The sequence below is a fragment of the Epinephelus fuscoguttatus genome, linkage group LG22, assembly GCF_011397635.1.
Source record: "Epinephelus fuscoguttatus linkage group LG22, E.fuscoguttatus.final_Chr_v1".
In the NCBI taxonomy this organism is placed as follows: domain Eukaryota; kingdom Metazoa; phylum Chordata; class Actinopteri; order Perciformes; family Serranidae; genus Epinephelus; species Epinephelus fuscoguttatus.
In genome coordinates, this window is record NC_064773.1 from 29,238,421 (window position 1) to 29,258,800 (window position 20,380).

General features: G+C 41.9%; 1 protein-coding gene across 9 annotated transcripts in view; it reads left to right on the forward strand.

Moving 5' to 3' along the window:
- The window catches only part of LOC125882475 (NXPE family member 3-like), a 60,047-nt gene extending 42,737 nt beyond the window's left edge, over positions 1-17,310 (forward strand). For all 9 annotated transcript variants that reach the window (XM_049566175.1, XM_049566181.1, XM_049566172.1 and 6 more), the window contains 3 exons: positions 634-704; positions 13,218-13,424; positions 13,506-17,310. In XM_049566175.1, the coding sequence (XP_049422132.1) occupies positions 634-704; positions 13,218-13,424; positions 13,506-14,062 (835 nt within the window). In that variant the 3' untranslated portion in view covers positions 14,063-17,310. The remainder of the gene's footprint in view (positions 1-633; positions 705-13,217; positions 13,425-13,505) is intronic.
- The last annotated feature ends 3,070 nt before the right edge of the window (positions 17,311-20,380 follow it).

Here is a 20,380-nt window from a genome sequence, read left to right on the forward strand (position 1 = left end):
AAATGAGAAAAAAGAAAAAAACAACAACTTAGAATTATTAGAATAAATAAAAAAACATGTCTTGCAAAAGGGCGCTTATCCAGTCAGAGGCTTCAAGGGTAGGTGCTTGAGCATTACCTCCCTCTCAAATATGATGACATGTTGAACCAAAAAGGGTGAAACTTTATTTTTTGCCATGGCACTTGTTACCTAGCCATATCATTTTATTACCGTAATGCTAGATTATATTACATAATTCTTGTAACACCACCACACAACCTAAATCTGTAGCTTATGTGTAGCTGTACATTCTATAAAATTAATTCATTACTCAGCCATGAAAGATTCAGCCCTTGACATGACTGAGTCTGTCTGTCTGTCAACTCAACCATGAAATACGCAGGTTGTGGAACAAACTGGCAATCACTTGTGCTTCAAGCAACAGCAATGTGTTGACAGTAGTGGATGGAAGGGGTAGTGTACATCTAGTGGCACCTTTAATAAGTGCAATTTTAAATCACAAATTTTTAGAGGTTAAGTTAAGCAGGTGTTTCCTATTTTAGTGCTTAATTTTTCTAACTTTATGAAATGATTTTAAATTTGTGTCCACCTTTGTTGTATTCACCTTGTTCATGTGTGTGTGCTTTTCTTTAGTGGTGTCAACTTAAAAGTCCACATTCAAGCTTCAGGACCTGCCAATGTCACTGTGTTGCCAAAAAAGAAAGGTAATACTCAATTTTTACTACTGTCACCATGGTCTGTAACTCAAAACTAAATTTGCTACAGACAATGTAAAACAGCCAGCAAAAGCCTGTTTGTACACAACTTATGATTGTTGTCTAGCTAGCGTTCCCCTGTTGGAGATGTATTCAGCCAATTTGACAATGCTGGGAGCATAGAAAACTACACTGAAATTTGATGAATGTCCATGGGGAACATAAATTCAGGGCGTCACCAAGGGGACACCATTAAAGTTGTAAATTGGTTATCGGAAATAATTAATAATTATTAATAATAATTAATAATTATGTTAAATAATGTGACTTAATTAACATTAAATCACCTCGTGGGGCACCATTCTCATAAAGGCAAAATGATAGCCAGTTAAAGATAACAGTCTCATAAAATACGCTAAACTATGAATTTGGAGTTTTGATTAATAATTAAATTAATGACAATAACGAAAATTAACAGTAAAGCGTTCTTGACGCAGCAGAGGTTGACTTTTCATTCACTCTTGTGCAACATTAAACAGGTATGATTCCAAAGAATTATATTTATTCACAAAGTAAGCACAGCAAAACAAAAACACACAAATTCTAACTAACTATATACAAGCTTGTGTGTGTGTGTGTGTGTGTGTGTGAGAGAGAGTGAGAGAGAGAGAGTGAGAGTGAGTTGGGTGTGGTGATCAAAGAGCCGTTTGGCCTACAGAACAAAATGTTTGACAACAGAGAACTACAAGATGGCCGAATCAAAGCTTCAGATCAGGTGAGGTGTTTGTCTAACCGTTTGGTCAGGACAAAGACAAAGGAAAAGAAGCGGGAACTCTGAGATGCATCTTTGGGTGTAGCTGTTATGTATATTAAAGTTCTGGTTGCCATCATAATTTCTTTGAAGACCACTTGTCCACATTCATAAATTTTGGTGAGTCAACAAGACCTGGATGAGTAGTGGCCAGGTTGGGCTCTGCCCAAATAACTAACATGGTGCCACCGCCCTATGGGGCCCACGCCCACCACCCACAGAGACAGGAATTGGGGTCAGGTGCCTTGTGTGCCAGGTAGCAGGCAAGGCGTTACAGACTAGCTCAGGTGAGATGGAGCGTCACCTCCCTGGCAGGGAAGGAACAGGAGCTGATGCATGAGGTGGAGTGGTACCAACTAGATGTAGTTGGGCCCACCTCCATGCATAGTGCTAGTTCTTAAACCAAACTCCTGGAGACGGGCTGGGATGGTATTCTCTCTTTTCCGTAGTTGACCAGGGTGAGAGTCTCCAGCTGAGTGCCACTGTGTTGGAGTTCTCTCCGGGGGACAAAGTGTCACCTCGGTACGACTGCGGGTCTCTAAGTGGAGGTCTTTGATTTTTTTGTGTGTGTGTGTGTGTGTGTGTGTACGAGCTGAACAGCAATTCTGAGTACCTGGCTGTCCTTGAGTCCTGGAAAGGGCAGACTGGGGACTCCATAGCTCTTCTAGGGGACGTCAACGCTCACGTGGGCAACAATGGAGAAACCTGGAGGGGGGTGATTGGGAGGAACAGTCTGCCTGACCTGAACGCGAACGTTGTTTTGTTAATGAACTTCTCTGCAAGTCATGGATTGGCCATAACAAACAACATGTTCGAGCACAGGGAGGTTCATTAGTGTACCTGGTACCAGAACACCCTGGCCCAAAGATCAATCATTGACTTTGTGTTCGTATCATGGCATCTGTGACTGTATGTCTTGGACACAAGGGGCGAGGAGAGGAGCAGAGCTCACAACTGATACATGTAATGAGGGTGACCCGGGAATGTCTGGCTGATGCCCTGATCCATGGGGTCTTCAACTCCCAGTTTAAAACAACTTTTTTGTGCATCCTAGGACAGGTTACGGACATGGAATCCAAGTAGTCTATGTTCAAAGCTTCCATTGTGGAGGTGGCTGCTCAGAGTTGTGGTGAGAAGGTCACCGGTGCCAGTTGTGGTGGCAACCTAAGAACCTGCTCGTGGACACCAGCGGTGAGGGAGGCTGTCAGGCTGAAGAAAGAGGCCTTTTGGGTTTGACTGGCCCAGGAATCTCCTGAAGCAGCAGACAGGTACTGGTTTGCAAGAAGGACTGCAGCTGTGGTGGTCGCTGAAGCAAAAACCTGGGATGTTGGAAGAGTTCAGGGAGGCCATGGCGAAGGACTTTTAGTTGGCCTCAAGGAAGTTCTAACAAACCATTAGACACCTCAGGAAGAGAAAGCAGGGTTTATCTCAGGAGAAGGAGAACTGCTGACCCAGACTGGAGATATTGTCAAGTGGTAGAGGGACGATTTTTAGGAACTCATGTACCTCTATTTCCTCTGTGGAGGAGGCTTGAGTCTTAAGACTCAGGGGAACTCTTGTCCATATCCCTGGTGGAGGCTGCTAAGGTAGTCAAAAAGCTGCCCAGTGGCAAAGTGTTAGGAATGGATGAGATTTGCCCTGAGATGCTGAAGACTCTGGATATTGTTGAGCTGTCTTGGCAGACAAGCCTTTTGAGTGTCACCTAGATGCCAGGTACATTGCCTGTGGAGTGGCAGACCAGGGTGGTGGTTCCCATTTTCCAAAAATGGGCTTCATTTATCAGGGTATCACACTACTCAGCCTCCCTGGTAAAGTTTATTCCATTGTGCTGGAAAGGCCGCTCAACTGTGTTGACAAGATTCAGGAGGAGCAATGCGGCCTCCATCCTGGCCATGGAACAGTGGACCAGTTCTTTACCCTTGCAGGGCTGCTGAAGGGGTCATGAGAGTTTACCCATCCAGTCTACATGCGTTTTGTGGACTTGCAGAAAGCTTATGTCCATGTCCCTCAGGGGGTCTTTTGGGGATACTGTATGGGGTACTCGGGTCTTTGATATGAGCCATCTGCTCCCTTTATAACGAAAGTGAGAGCTGTGTCCATATACTTGGTATAAAGTCAAATATGCTCTCAGAAGGTGTTGGCCTCTGCCAGGGTTGTCACTTGTCACAGATTCTGTTTGTAATATTCATGGACAGAATCTCAAGGTGCAGCCTTGGGGAGGAGGAAGGAATCTAGTCTGGTGACGTCAGAATTGCATCTCTGCTTTTTGCAGATGATGTGATTCTGTTGACTTCATTACCTTGTGACTTCCAGCATTCAATGAGGAGGTTTGTAGCTGAGTGTGAAGAGGTCGGGATGAGAGTTGCCACCTCCAAATCTGAAGCCATGGTTCTCTGCCGGGAAACGGTGGATTGTCTCCTCCAGGTTGGGATGGACTTACTGCCCCAAGTGAAAGAGTTCAAGTATCGTAGGGTCTCGTTTGGGGGTAAGGGTAAAATGGAGCATCTGCAGTGATGTGGGCACTGTGCTGGACTGTCATGGTAAAGACGGGCTGAGCCCAAAGGTGAAGCTTAAAATTCACTGGTCCATCTACGTCCCAGCACTCACCTGTGGTCATGAGCTTTGAGTAGTAACAGAAAGAATGAGAATCGTGGATACAAACAGCTGAAATAAGTTTCTCTGTAGAGTAGCTAGACTCAGTCTTAGAGATAGGGTGAGGAGCTCAGACATCAAGAGGGAGCTCCGAGTACAGCTGCTACTACTTGATGTCAAAAGGGGCCAGTTGAGGTGGTTCTGGCATCTGATCAGGATCCCTCCTGGGCGCCTCCTGTTAGATGTGTTCCTGGCACGTCCCGCTGGTAGGAGGCCCCGGGGCAGATCCAGAACACACTGGGGAGATTATACTGTATATCTTAATGCCTCTGCATCCCCCATGAGGAGCTGGAAAGTGTTCTTGTTACATCTGGAGTACTTTACTTAGCCTGCTGCCCCCACCACATGACCCTGTATAAGTAGATGACGATGGATGGATGGATGGATGAGGTTGATAAAGTTCAATCACATTTTGATCCCCAAAAAGGCACATGCTACAGCATTTTTACACCATTTAGGTCCATAAACAGTAAGTTTGATGACAAAAACACAGAGTATTGCCTTAAGGGATAAAAATGATTAGCGTTCAAGGCCAGGAAGGTTAGAACACTATTTTATTAGGACTCAAGCACTTAACAGTGCAGGGACCCTATTGAAACTGAAAGAATTATTATTATAAGTCAGGGGTCATACTTTATCAAACTCCTCTTAGAGATTTAATTGGATTGAATTCAAAATTTGTCTGTGTACAAAGGGCTGAAAGTCTTTTGTTACTGTGCTGCTTTATTTATTTTTTTCTCAGGAAACTTTTCTGCAAATTCCAGTGAGATGATACACTGTAGACACATGATATTTTACCAATGATTGGAAGTTGTGTACAAATGCTGCTCAAGAAATACAATGCCCTTAGACCAGATGGGGGGCGCTATAATTAAGCCCCAAAAATTAAATTTTGGAAAGGCCACGCCTTTTACACCACAAGTCAAACTGACTTGAAATTCAGCACACATATTCAGGTTAATGTGCTCTACAAAAAAGCCAAACAACCATTGAGGTCCGCCTGTAAGTTTTTCCATCAGTTTGAATTTTTTTGAAATACTCATTTTACCCATCTCCCCCTTAGTTGCAAGTCCAATTTGTACCAAATTTTATGTGGATCACTATTTTTTGAAGTTTATCAAAGTAAGTAATTGAAAATTTGTTGATATTATTGCATTTTGAAGATATTTAAGATATTATAAATAAACTATAGAGGGGCTATGGCTCAGCACATAAACGGACCTAACTCCATGATCATTGAGTCATCACAAAATTTGCAGGAGTTGGCTACAGAACTACTAGAAAAACATCCTGAAAGTTTCATGTAAATTAACCACTAGGGGGTGACACAAATGCCAAAACGGGCATGGCATAACTAGAGTCAAACTGTAAATCAAAAATTGTTCATCCAGTCATTACAGAACTACAGAATAGATTTAATAATGATGAACCAATTTTTTTAGATTATATTTGTGGGCTTTTTGCCTTCAATGGACAGGACAGTGAGTGAAATGGGGAGACAGAGAGAGAGTGGGGACTGACACGCAACAAAGGGCGGCAAGCCAGAACCGAACCCGCCTCTGCTGCAGCGAGGCAATGCCTCTGTACATGGGGCACCGGCACTACTACTATCCACTAGTAGCTACCAACACCCCATTGAACCATTTTTTGAATTTGTGCATACGGTGCGGCAACACATCATCTAGAATTTTTTGAAAAACAAATTTTTGTCATCTCAAGTGTAGATTTTATTTGTATGAAATTTTCAGTGGATAATCATCAGATAAAGCTAATCAAAAGTTATCAAAAGTTTTGAAAGAAGTTTTGAAAATATGACCAATGACCTTTAAAAGGGGCATGACTTAGGACATTAATAGACCTATTTGACCTATGGCTAAGTCCCACCCTCAAACGCGATGAGCCAATCACAGTGCATATAGCCATTCCCATACACTTGGACATTCTCTGACTGGACGTTCATTGAAATGCTTTACAGAAAGTCAGTTTTGTTCGGTTTTATGAGCTTTTTGGAGATTTGAAGTTTTAAAATGGTCAAACGGTGTGCATGGGATACATGCAACTCCGACACAAGGTATCCTGAGAGGCTGGGCGACGGGGTGTATTTTTTACACTTTAAACCACATCTCAACCGAGAAAAGTGTCTCCTTTGGATAAAACTGTGTGGTAAGGTTAGACCACAACATCAACTCAACGTGAATAAGATTAACAATGATGTCTACATCTGTTTTAAGGTAAGTCAACATAGTGTTTGAGGCAACATATTTTTTTTCACTTTGCTGGAAAGAAATATAAATTTATCTTTAACATCTCTAGCTAACGTTAGCTTAAGTTAGCCTAACTTTAGCTCCTAGCTGCATTGTTCATCATGTCAGCTTGTTTGCTGGGAGTTCATTAGCTTATTATGTTCTAGTTTTGTATTTTGGTGATCGTACATCATTGTTAGCTGTTGTCCAAAGGGCTCTAGGGCTGGTGTGGTGGCTAGCAAAAGGGTTCCTGGTTCTATCCCGGGTGTGGGAGCCCCTCTGTGCGGAGTTTGCATGTTCTCCCCATGTCGGCGTGGCTTTTCTCTGGGTACTCCGGCTTCTTCCCACAGTCCAAAGACATGCACATTAGGGATAGGTTAATTGGTGACTTTAAATTGCCTGTAGGTGTGAATGTGAGTCTGAATGGTTGTCTGTCTCTACATGTCAGCCCTGCGATAGTCTGGCAACCTGTCCAGGGTGTACCCTGCCTTTCGCCCAATGTCAGCTGGGATAGGCTCCAGCCCCCCCACGACCCTCAAGAGGATAAGCGGTTAGAAAATGGATGGATGGATGGATGGATATATTCACTACATCTTGGAGATTAGGTGTACCAAAGCATTTTGAGCGTGACCCATAGGGGGTGCTACAATTGCCAAAAACATGTACCTCAAAACCCAGTGGACAGAATTTCACTAAATTTGGTAGGTGTGAGTATCAGCCATTATCTGAAGTGTCATACTAATAAGTGCATGTGGGCATTACCAAGCCATTACTATATGCTACAGAACACCCAAAAATGTGTTGTTGTTTTTTCTTCTCATGCTGTCAGTCCAATTGACTTGAAAATAGGCACACTCATTCCACAAATGTCCACTGGTTATTAAGATATGTGTTTTTGGGATGTGTTTAGCTCAAATTACTTTGGTAGGACGATTACCCAACACATACTGAAGATATATATCAAGATTTACTTACGATGATTGGTTAATGAGTTTCGGCCAATATTGTGAAGTCCAACCCAAGACTTTATGATGAATGACGTCCATATTTTTTGATCACTCTTGCTTTTGAAATAGAAATAGAAATATCTCCCACAAGGCTGTGTCCTAAATTTTGCGTTGATAGTCTAAACAAAAAATAGGTCTATTTTTTTTTTAACTGTTTTTCACATTGTGAAAATTAGCAAAAAAATCAATCATGGCCACCTGTCATGGTCCAAGACAGGTGGCTGGTCTTAACAAAAGTGGCGATATTTAGCAAAGCAAGCTAAACACGAATACACACGATAGTCACACAAGAAATCACTTATCCATTCACAAAAGACCAGAGAAACGATGCGCTGCTGCCATGTACGGGTCTCGTCTCCCGGCTTCTGTGTGCCCCGGAGTTATGAAGGTCGAGCCCCTTGCTCAGCCAATCCAGCAGCGGTGACGTCACGCTCATTATCCAATCACCTTCACACCTGTCAACACAAAACACACGATCTCTGGAAGAAAGAGAGGTCTAACTCTCCACTAAAACATACCGATCAAATGCATATACATATCACATACACATAATGAATACACAGGCGGCCGGGGGACGTAACAACTTGCGTGAGAGCAAGTGTGTGAGCACTTTAAGCTGTTACCTTCTGCTGCTCCCAGCTGTGACTGCTGCCAGCTGCTATTACAACAGCAATTTTCCAAATCTATTAGTGCCACCCACCAGAGGTGGGGGACTCGATTCATATGACTCGGCTCCAACTTAAGTCACAAACTTGAGGAATTAAGACTTGCTTGACTTACAGTAACGAAAGACTCGACTTGACTTTGACTTGATGCATACTAGCAGTAGTAGTAGCGCTAGTATTTGTAGAAGATATAAACTAATAAACTAGAAAATGCATTGCTTGCAGAAAATGCAGTATGAATGCTGACAGCTGAAATGCATCACTGTAAATGCTTCACTATGAAGTGAACTGCTTGAAATATCCTCTAGCATGACTGCACTGCATTGCAGCAGTCTGGAGTTGAACCACTGATCTTGCAAGGTGTGTGATCACTGAGCAGCACAGCTCTCCATTTGTTTGGCTGTGCAGTAACAACTGCTGCAATTATAACTTTTGTTTTTCTTGGTGAAATACCAGGATCTCGTAAAAAACTCAACTCTCCCGATCAGAAAATAAAATTTAAAGGGAAATTTCAGTTTATTTCAACCTGTCTCCTATCGTCCTAAATTTGTTTCAAGTCACTAGTGACATAGAAATAATAGTTAGCATGTTAGCCTTTAGCCTAGATACAGCTGTAGCATCAGACCTGTTAAAACGTAATTGAACGGGCATCCTTTCAAGTGCAAAGTTAGTCCACTAAACAGGCTTTTTCTCCACAAAGACCACCTCATATCGTTAGGATAAATGTCAGAGAACATATAGAAAACGACATGTAAACGTGTTGTCTTACCTTACCGGTGTGGTGCCATGTTTGTTGTTTACCATTTAGCTAAGGCTGCAACCGGTCCCCTTCCTTGCAACAGAGGTATTCCTCTTCTGTGGGCACTGGGGTACAGCATTCACAGGTAACGTTACACCACCAATCTCCAGAGCTAAATCCTTCCAGCAGCCATTCCTCCTCTGTCGTCCTCTAACGTTACCTGTTGTGCCTCTCTCTCTCCTCCTCCATTCTTCAATTTCACGAAGCTCTTCGTCAGTCTATTCTGGCTCAAATAAATAAGGGCGGCCATCGCCTCTCGATGTGAAAAGCCTATATACTAACATTCCACATTTAGGTGGTCTTCAGAGCTGTCCTTACCGTGTGCTTACCATTTACCTCTGCTTCCCAAAGCACGGCCGAAATATTGCGAGAACAAGCAGCGATCTCATAGCGTGTCTGAAATCTCGCGAGAACAAGCCGCAGCAGCTGCAAGGCAGAACCGGACAGTAGCCTGAAAGGTTCATTCATTTATTTTATGAAAGATTTACAGAATAATGGCTGACTTTTTGCCAGACTAAGACTTTGTGGAGGAGGAATTTGATTTTGCAGAGTTTTGTGGCCGCCCTTATTTATTTGAGCCAGAATACACTGACAAAGAGCTTCGTGAAATTGAAGAGGAGGAGAGAGAGGCACAACAGGTAGAGGATGACAGAGGAGGAATGGCTGCTGCAAGGCTTTAGCTCTGGAGATTGGTGGTGTAACGTTACCTGTGAATGCTGTGGCCCAATGCCCACAGAAGAGGAATACCTCTGTTGCAAGGAATGGGACCAGTTGCAGCCTTAGCTAAATGGTAAACAACAAACATGGCACCACACCGGTAAGGTAAGACAACACGTTTACATGTCGTTTTCTATATGTTCTCTGACGTTTATCCTAACGATATGAGGCGGTCTTTGTGGAGAAAAAGCCTGTTTAGTGGACTAACTTTGCACTTGAAAGGATGCCCGTTCAATTAAGTTTTAACAGGTCTGACGCTATGGTTGTATCTAGGCTAACAGCTAACATGCTAACTATTATTTCGATGTCACTAGTGACTTGAAACAAATTTAGGACGATAGGAGACGGGTTGAAATAAACCGAAATTTCCCTTTAACCCAGGTCAGTAATGTGACAAGCAGAGACGCATTCCAGTCTGTCACTCAGCATCCTGGCAGAATTTAGATTCACTGCAGCAGTGAAATAATAGAAGCTGCAACAGCCACGATTAAAAACCATGATTCTTGTGAGTTGTTTGAGCAGATGCTTGGCCAGGACATTTTGGCTATCTAGGTAGGCTAACCTGTTAAACTAACACCTAGGATGGAATAGGATGAAGAACAGAGTTGGGTAAGGGTTACTTTAAAAGTAATCAAATTACTTTACTGTGTTACTTTTTTGAAAAGTAACCAGTTACTTTACTGCGTTACTCCCTGAGTAAAGTACTTCCAATGTTACTTTCTAAGAAAAGTAACTCAAGTACTTTTAAAGTACTTTTGAGTATTCTACATTTCCTATTGGGCAATGGACCACAGGGTGCTAAGCCTTTATTTTTTGTCTCCAAAATCAAAGTTATGGACCACTTGCCCTTCACTGAGATCCAGTTCTCCCATCACAGCCGTCACTTTGACCAGTAGAAACACAGAACGATCTGCTGCTGTAGACAACTGTATGACAACAACACCCCAGCATTTCTAATATTTCCTCTAGGGATGTTACCACACAGAGTAAAAGGGGGAAATGATGGTGTGAAACAGCAGAGGCACTTTGTCAACCCGCTGAGTACTGCCATTAGCAGCAAACAATGTTACGTCCTCATAATGGAGACGGACATAAAGTAATAACATTAACAAATAGTGGCGGGGCTTTTACTCACCACAACTGCAGAGGCCGCCAGCTTCATTTGAAACAGATTACATTATAAAAGGGCCGTTATTTATTAATCCCTCTGTGTTTTTATATATTTACTTTTTATCTGCTCCCGTCTTTAAGTTAATGCATCGCGCCGTCATTTCAAACTCAACACTTCCTGAATTTGTTTCAAATTAAAAGCCCCTTATAACCTCAGCTGAGAGAATCCCTCCATTTTCTAAATAGGCTTTTATTGTGAAACATTTGTAGGAACTTGGTTGTGGAGGATTCAGTAGCTTGAATGTTTACATACGGTACCTCAAATGTAGCTCCTGCCATCTGCTGGTGCTTTTTAGGTGACTACAACAACATTTCGGCTGGCACATAAACAGACACAGTGAAAGTAATAAAAATAGGACAAGAATAACCCGATGACATGAAAGATGACCGGGAATAATTGGTGAGTACCATCATGTAGTGTGTCATGTCTGTCTGCCAAGTCACGCACGATTTTACGACTCCACAATCGTGTAATGTGAAATAGTGACTTTCAGAATGGGCAGAAAAGTCGTGTGGTGTGCACGAGGCATAATGCAAGTCCTGAGTCTGACCTGTCTGTCAGCGAGTCCTCCTCCATTTATTGAGTTGTGGGGATTTTACTGACGATCCTGCGGAATGTTTTAGACTCCACCGTAGACAACGGCAGCATTTCTTCTACCACATAGCTAGCTACAAGCTCTGATGAAGAAGTAGGATGAAGGAAAAATACATGGCTAATATGGTCAATATTATAAAACCAATTCTAAAAGGATATGTCAAGACTTCTCTGTGGACCCTTGGTTTACTAAGCATGGACTTATTTTAATTTAAAGTACTAGTCCATACCCATTGGTAGCTTTGCCACCTTCTACCTATGCCAATCCTCAATGCCTATGTGCAGTTTCACATAGACTGACCCGTCAGCGAGTAGAAAAACGTGGGACAGACAGAATGCCTGACTGACAGAATGACACACTGACAGTTTCCGTGATTATGTACAGCATACCATACCATGACTAAGTCATACCAAAAATTAGAAAAAACAAACAAAACATTCAGCCACAGGGGGAGCCACTCTACCACTGTGCCAAATTTCAGATGGATTGACCAAGTCAGTGAGGAGAAAAACATGGAACAGACACACACACACACACACACACACACACACACACACACACACACACACACCAACAGACAGAGTTTTCGTCATTATATAGTAACATATTAACTAAAGTCCAAAGTACAATCATTGAAGCACTTTGTTAAGTGGCCCATATAAAGTGCATGTATCCAAGCCCAGCTGTGAAATATTTACAAGGCAAAACTGTCACTGGTAACTCTCTTCGTTACACCCACAAGGAACACTTTGCAACATCATGTCAAATTTGAATCCATTTGACACTGCAGTCTCACACATATGTTGCACATTCAGCCACAGGGGGAGCCACAGGGGGAGCCACGGTGATCGGTCGTATTTTAGCCATTTTAAAGCATTTTTCTGTTGTTATAGCGCCACCCAGTTGCCAATTACAGGTAAATTTCTCCAGTCACCTTGAGGCGTCCTGTTCTACGTATCTATAAAGTTTAGTAAAAATCGATATGGCGGTTAGGCCTAGATAAGAAATTAGCTCTCTAGCGCCCCCATTTTGTTTGATCGGGTCAATAATGGAGGGGTCCCCTCAGATTATGTGTGGTCATATGCCTACAAAGTTGCGTGGTGATTGGTGAAACCCTTGAGATGTTATACACCTTTATGTGATGAGCCACGCCCTCTGCAATATTCATTGCCTTATAGAAGCTCAGTTTTATTAAGTTTTCCAACTTTTGCCAAGAGGAAACTTTAGATATTGGTCCCTAGATTATGTTCACCGAGTTTCATCCAGACCGGTTAAACTTCCTAGGAAGAGATCGATTTGAAGTGTTTTTCAAAAAAATTCAAAATGGCGGAAAATCTATATAACTGGAAGTTAATGGATTCTTGAGGCAAATTTGTTTCTCATGAGGAGAGGCATCTCTGTGCAAAGTTTCATGTCTCTACGACATATGGGGCATGAGATATGCCCATTCAAATTTTGCAATTTCAATCAGTTGCTATAGTGCCCCCCTTTGGCCAATTGATGTAATATTGCTTCATTCGCATCCTCCCATGACCCTCTACCACTGTGCCAAATTTCACATGGATTGACCAAGTCAGTGAGGAGACACACACACCCACAGACACTCACACAGACACACACACCCACAGACAGAGTTTTCGTCATTATATACTAAGATAACAACATCAAACACAGTTTAAATTGACGGAAAAAAGAACAGAAAAATAATAATAAAAATAATAAGAGAACAAAAAGAGAAACACCATCTGTTTCTACAACAGAAACCCAACCGAAGCCTTTTTTTTTTTGTATGATGTCTTCAGATTGATGGGTTCAGATTGTCTTGACCCCTAAGAATAACCCCACCTATTACTTCCTCTCAGGTCAGCCAGAGGTGAAGAGTAGCAGTGTGACATCTGGACCCTCTGGCTATTACTACCAGGGTGCATGGCGAGCGTTAGATGGAACCACAGTTCACCAGTTCAACACCTCCTCCGCCATCACAAAGTGTCTGACAGGCAAGATGATCCACCTGTATGGAGACTCCACCGTCAGACAGTGGTTTGAATTCCTCAACGAAAAACTACCAGGTACCTGATCGGCAGAGATTTTGACAACAGTTTGATTTTGTTCACACTGCAGCTTAATCTGTTCCCTTTGTATACTTTCAGATCTTAAGGAGTTTAACCTGCACAGCGCGAGGAAATTTGGACCTTTCATGGCCATAGACAATGCAAACAACATCATGGTGACATTCCACTGCCATGGTCCTCCTATAGTCAGTTTTACCACGACCCCAACTACCAAGCTTCATTACATTGCAAATGAAATAGATGCCTTAACAGGAGGCACAGACACCATCGTAGTTTTTGGCATCTGGGCTCACTTCACCCCCTTCCCCATGGAGGTGTACATCCGGCGGCTGCGGGGCATCCGGAGGGCAGTGGTGCGGCTGCTGATTAGGGCTCCAGGGACAGTGGTTATCATCCGGACAGGAAACCCCAGAGCTGCGACATTTGATCTTTCGCTATTCTTCAGTGACTGGTACTCGTTGCAGCGTTATAAGGTGCTCAGAGCCATGTTTAAAGGAATGGATGTTCATCTGATCGATGCCTGGTCGATGGTCCTGGCCCACCACCTGCCACACAACATCCACCCACTTCCTCCCATTATTAAAAACATGGTTGATATTCTGTTGTCCCATGTGTGTCCTCAAAAGGGCAGCTAGGTGTGTGTTTGGTTGGGGGAAGGAGTGTAGATTTAAGCATACACTGAGTTTACATATTGTCTCTGTTTTTACTAAGTGCTACAGTCCATGCACAAACTAGACTAACTACACTGTTGGTATGTTATGTTATAATAACAATGTTTAAAAATGTATTTATGACAACAGTCTTAATGATACACGATATCTACCTATAATGCAACAGTCACATATTAATTAATTTTTCCCTCAAGACATATGAATTTGTATTACAGCTTTAAAAAACTAAAACAGAGTATTTTAATCATAACAGTAAAACAAAAACAACAAGTGGCAGTCCCGGGTCTGCTCCCTTTCACAGCCAACAGAAGAAGGAGGCTCACTTGCCCAACATCAAAGCAGCATGCAACAGCAAGTGGTTTTCAAACTTCACAAAGCTGACCATAGTCACTTTAGCTGGGTGAATGTTGTCTAAAGGAGTTTGACCAACCACACGTTTGATCATTACATCACATGCAGCATTTCAGTAAATGCACATTCAGAGTGCAGACATGAACAAAACTCAGTGGATACATGCAGGGCACAATGCAGGATGTGTTGAGAATTGTTGTGGAGCTGATTAAAGTTAGAGAGAGGACTAGGATGTTTAATTGCTATAAACATCAAGTTCTGTGTGGATCAAATGTTTAATAGATCTATGTGTGAGTTACATCAGTAAAATGCAAAAGAAGAATGGTCCAGGGATATTAGAGGATCAAGTCTTCAGGCTCTTAAGAAAAAAAAAAGAGTCAGCCCTGTCAGAGTGAGAGGTGGAAAAGGAAGAGACGACTGGGCCCAAAGGGGCTGTATAGCAATGCGTATAGCCGTAAGCCACTAAAAGTCTACCATAGTGAGGAGATGATGAGAGGCGAAGGGAAGGGGGGTGGTGAGTGTGAACTACTGATATGGTGATGTGCAGGTGAAACACGGTGCAGCTGATGCATTGGCCAAAGTGCTGATTGAAAGTCTACCATGTAAAAGAGATGTAGGAACATTATGCCAGGCCAGACCTCATGGGTCCTCATTAAACAATGATTTATGCTGACTCAAATAAAAGCCACAGCAACATTCACAAGATTTGGCTGGACTGAAAAGAAAAATGCGAAGACTTCGGCCAAGCAGGAGTTTTTTGTTTTTTTTTCGTGGTATGTAAGACATAGTCACAGGGCTTGACGCTGACTTTTTTCCCAAGGAGCACATGTGCTCCTAAGTTGAAAAAGTAAGGAGCGCACAAAGGGTCTCATTCATGAAAAGTGAGTAAATCTGTGTGTAGATTTGCACATAAAAGCCTACGCTACTTAAAAACCTACTCCGGATTCAGGAACGCCGCGGGAAACAGCCTGGGCTGCCTACAGAGACCGGACTTTTTCATAGCATATTCAGAGGGCATGAAATCTGCAGCTAACTTAAAGAAGACTGGTCCAAGGTTGTGTGGACCAGCAGGTTTTTTACTATCTAACTTGAATATGGCTGTTCAGTGGTGTTCAAAGCATCAATTCAATTTCAATTTCAATTTTATTTATAAAGCCCTATATCACAAATCACAATTTGCCTCACAGGGCTTTACAGCATACGACATCCCTCTGTCCTTATGACCCTCACAGCGGATAAGGAAAAACTCCCCAAAAAAACCCCTTTAACGGGGAAAAAAACGGTAGAAACCTCAGGAAGAGCAACTGAGGAGGGATCCCTCTTCCAGGACGGACAGACATGCAATAGATGTCGTACAGAACAGATCAGCATAACAAATTAACAGTAATCCACATGACACAATGAGACAGAGAGAGAGAGAGAGAGAGAGAGAGAGAGAGAGAGAGAGAGAGATGCAGGTAATGACAGTAGCTTACAACAACATTATTGAAAGTAACAATATTATAGTTCTGGCTACTGTGGTACAATATGTTGAAAGTATGTATTAATATCTGGCAGTATACAAGTGTGACAATAGTCATATGTGTATAATAACAGTAGAAGTATGACTAATGACTAATGATGGCAGCAGCAGCAGGAGGCATCTGGCAGGACCACGGCAGCAGCACAACCATACATGTCACGCTGTCCAGGCACCGCTGTGATATGAGTTAATCTGAGAGACAGTGGAGCACAAAGGCTCCGGAGAAGAAGCTGAGTTAGTGACATCCAGAATGGCCGAGTTAGCAAGATGCAGTAATAGAATACGAGAGAGAGAGAGAGAGAGAGAGAGAGAGAGAGAAGGTGAGAAGGTGCCCGGTGTATTATAGGGGGTCCTCCGGCAGACTAGGCCTAAGTCAGCCTAATTAGGGACTGGTACAGGACAAGCCTGAACCAGCCCTAACTATAAGCTTTATCAAAGAGGAAAGTCTTAAGTCTAGTCTTAAATGTGAAGACAGTGTCTGGCTCCCAGACCACAAAAGGAAGATGATTCCACAGGAGAGGAGCCTGATAGCTAAAGGCTCTGGCTCCTGATCTACTTTTGGAGACTTTAGGGACCACGAGTAACCCTGCGTTCTCAGAGCGCAGTGTTCTGGTGGGATAATATGGCACTATGAGCTCTCTAAGATATGACGGAGCTTGACCATTTAGAGCTTTATAAGTTAACAGTAGGATTTTAAATTCAATTCTGGATTTTACAGGGAGCCAGTGCAGAGAAGCTAAAACAGGAGAAATATGATCTTGTTTCTTAGTTCCTGTTAATACACGCGCTGCTGCATTCTGAATTAGCTGGAGAGTTTTTAAGGACTTACTAGAGCTACATGATAATAGAGAGTTACAGTAATCCAGCCTTGAGGTAACAAAAGCGTGGACCAATTTTTCTGCATCTTTTCAGGTCAGGATAGGCCTAATTTTCGCAATATTACGCAGATGAAAAAATGCAGTCCGTGAGGTTTGTTTTAAATGAGAATTAAAAGACAAATCTTGATCAAATATAACTCCGAGGTTTCTTACGGTAGTGCTAGAGGCCAGAGCAATGCCATCTAGAGAAACTATGTCATCAGATAAAGAGTCTCTGAGTTGTTTGGGGCCAAGAACAATAACTTCAGTTTTGTCTGAATTTAACATCAGGAAATTGGTGCTCATCCAAGTTTTTATGTCTTTAAGGCAGTTATGGAGTTTAGTTAATTGATTACTTTCTTCTGGCTTCATCGATAAATACAACTGAGTATCATCCGCGTAACAATGGAAATTTATAGAGTGATTTCTAATGATGTTACCTAAAGGAAGCATATATAGAGTAAATAGGATTGGTCCGAGCACAGAACTCATGGAACTCCAAAACAAACTTTGGTACGTAAGGACGATTCATTATGAACGTGAACAAACTGAAAACGATCAGATAAATAAGATTTAAACCAGCTCAGTACAGAACCTTTTAGGCCAATTAAGTGATCCAGTCTCTGCAGTAGAATTTGATGGTCAATTGTGTCAAACGCCGCACTAAGATCTAATAAAACAAGTACAGAGACAAGTCCTTTGTCTAAAGCAATCAGAAGGTCATTTGTAATTTTAACTAGTGCTGTCTCAGTGCTATGATGCACTCTAAATCCTGACTGAAATTCCTCAAATAAATTATTATCATGGAGAAAATCACACAGCTGGTCTGCGACTACTTTCTCAAGGATCTTTGACATAAAGGGAAGATTAGATATTGGTCTATAGTTGGCTAACACCTCTGGATCCAGGGTGGGCTTTTTAGTAGAGGTTTAATTACAGCTACCTTAAAAGACTGTGGTACATAGCCTGTTAATAAGGATATATTGATCATATCTAATATATGAGTGTTAACTAAAGGAAAGACCTCCTTAAGTAGCCTAGTTGGGATGGGGTCTAAGAGACACGTTGATGATTTAGATGAAGAAATCAATGCGGTCAATTCTTGAAGAGAAATTGGGGAGAAGCAATCTAAATATATATTAGGTTTTACAGCTGTGTTTGAGGTTAGATGGGTACTATCTGAGGACAGGAGGTCATGAATTTTGCCTCTAATAGTTAGAATTTTGTCATTAAAAAAGCTCATAAAATCATTACTGCTAAGGGCTAAAGGAATACAAGGCTCAATAGAGCTTTGACTCTCAGTCAGCCTGGCTACAGTGCTGAAAAGAAACCTGGGGTTGTTCTTATTGTCTTCTATTAATGCTGAGTAATAGTTTGCTCTGGCATTGCGGAGGCCCCTCTTATAAGTTTTGAGACTGTCTGTCCAGATTAAACAGGATTCTTCCAGTTTGGTTAATCGCCAATTCCTTTCAAATTTCGCGATATTTGTTTTAACTTAGGGGTTTGAGAGTTCTACCAAGGAGCGAACTTTCTTTGCTTTTTTAACTTCTTTTTAAGAGGAGCTACAGAGTCAAGTGTTGTTCGCAGCGAGCCTACAGCGCTATCGACAAAATGATCAAAGTCTGTACAGGAAACCTCTGTTACTGAGGGACTTGGTATTGAATTTAATGACGGAGTAATCTTTTCCTTAAATTTTGCGACAGCATTATCTGATAAACAGAATCTATCTGGACTATCTGGAAACAGAATCAAACAGTGAGCCACAGGACACAACGTGTCAACAACATATCCATCTTTAAGACTTTCTGCCAGCTTAGTGGGACATGTGCTCAGCCCAGTAAGTGGCCATGGATTTTCATCGGGACGTGGAGAAGACGTGCTCAATCAAGAACTGTGTTCCATTGTCATTGTGTGGCACAGCTCTTCATTTGATTGGACCTAGAAAGACAACACAGTACTTGAGCATCAGTGTGATTATTTCAGCCAATCACTGTATGCCAGAATTACAAATTCAATTGGGCTGCAACCAGACAGTGTCAATGGAACAGACATTTTTAGCAGCGAGCAACCCATTGAAAACTTTTTTAGTTTTTATATCTTACTATATAATGACGAAAACTCGCTTGGGGATTACTTGGTGCTGATTGGATATACTCAAGGAGGGATGTGATGTCAACAGAAAGCAACAAAATAGCCGGCATTTTTAAAACTTAGCAGACGAGGGTTAGCTCGTTCACATAGCTTCCGCAGCCATGTAAAAAAAACTCAGTAAATGGCCTGTGGAAAAAAATATTTTTTCCAGCGGATATCTTAGTTACAACATGAATGAGCTAGCAAAGCAGTTTTGTGTTGATATGTGTGGTATTTATTTAGTTTTGGGAAACCACGATGTCTAGAAAGCATCAGCTGACAGGGACAGCTAACAGCAGCAGCAAAGCTAACATCAGGACGTCACCTGTTAAAAGCCTCCCGTTGTCGGATATCACATGAAACTACTCCAGTTAGCTCAATCATGTTGTAACTAAGACATCCGCCGGAAAAAATATTTTTTTCACGGGCCATTTACTGAGTTATTACAGACACCGCTATCGGCTAACGGCTATCGGCTAACAGCTGACGGCGTCCCTACGTCGCCCCGGTCAAAATGGTCACGCAATGATTACGTCACATCCAGAGCCCGTAACTTTACAGGAACCTTCCTCGTACTCCATGCTAGAGAGCTAATTTCGTATCTAGGCCTAACCGCCACATCAATTTTTACTAAACTTGGTAGATATGTAGAACAGAATGCCTCTTTTGTTTTTTTTAGGGGGGGGCAACAACAGCTAGCCATTGTTGGAACTACCAGTGCGCCCCACTTTTAAGTCAATACAACATATAAACACTAACTATCTGCCATTAGTAGTTGAGGTAGCAGAGGCCTGCCTGCCTCTGCTACCTCAACTACTAATGTACAGTTTTAGCCCACTAACTATCCCACTATTGGCAATGGTACTTCTGTACTTTCAATAAAGCAATCGGACTATAAAATTCACAAAATCTCTGTCTGAATAAATTGCTCTTCTTAATGGGCTCAGTTGACTATTTAATCTGCAATTTCCTATGACCTGTATCCCAAACACACACCATGTGAAACTGTACGTGGGTAACTGTGCATTCAATGGGTATGGACTAGTATATATATATATATATATATATATATATATATATACATATATATACACGCACACGATATATATATATATATATATATATATATATATATACAGTACAGGCCAAAAGTTTGGACACACCTTCTCATTCAATGCGTTTTCTTTATTTTCATGACTATTTACATTGTAGATTCTCACTGAAGGCATCAAAACTATGAATGAACACATGTGGAGTTATGTACTTAACAAAAAAAGGTGAAATAACTGAAAACATATTTTATATTCTAGTTTCTTCAAAATAGCCACCCTTTGCTCTGATTACTGCTTTGCACACTCTTGGCATTCTCTCCATGAGCTTCAAGAGGTAGTCACCTGAAATGGTTTCCACTTCACAGGTGTG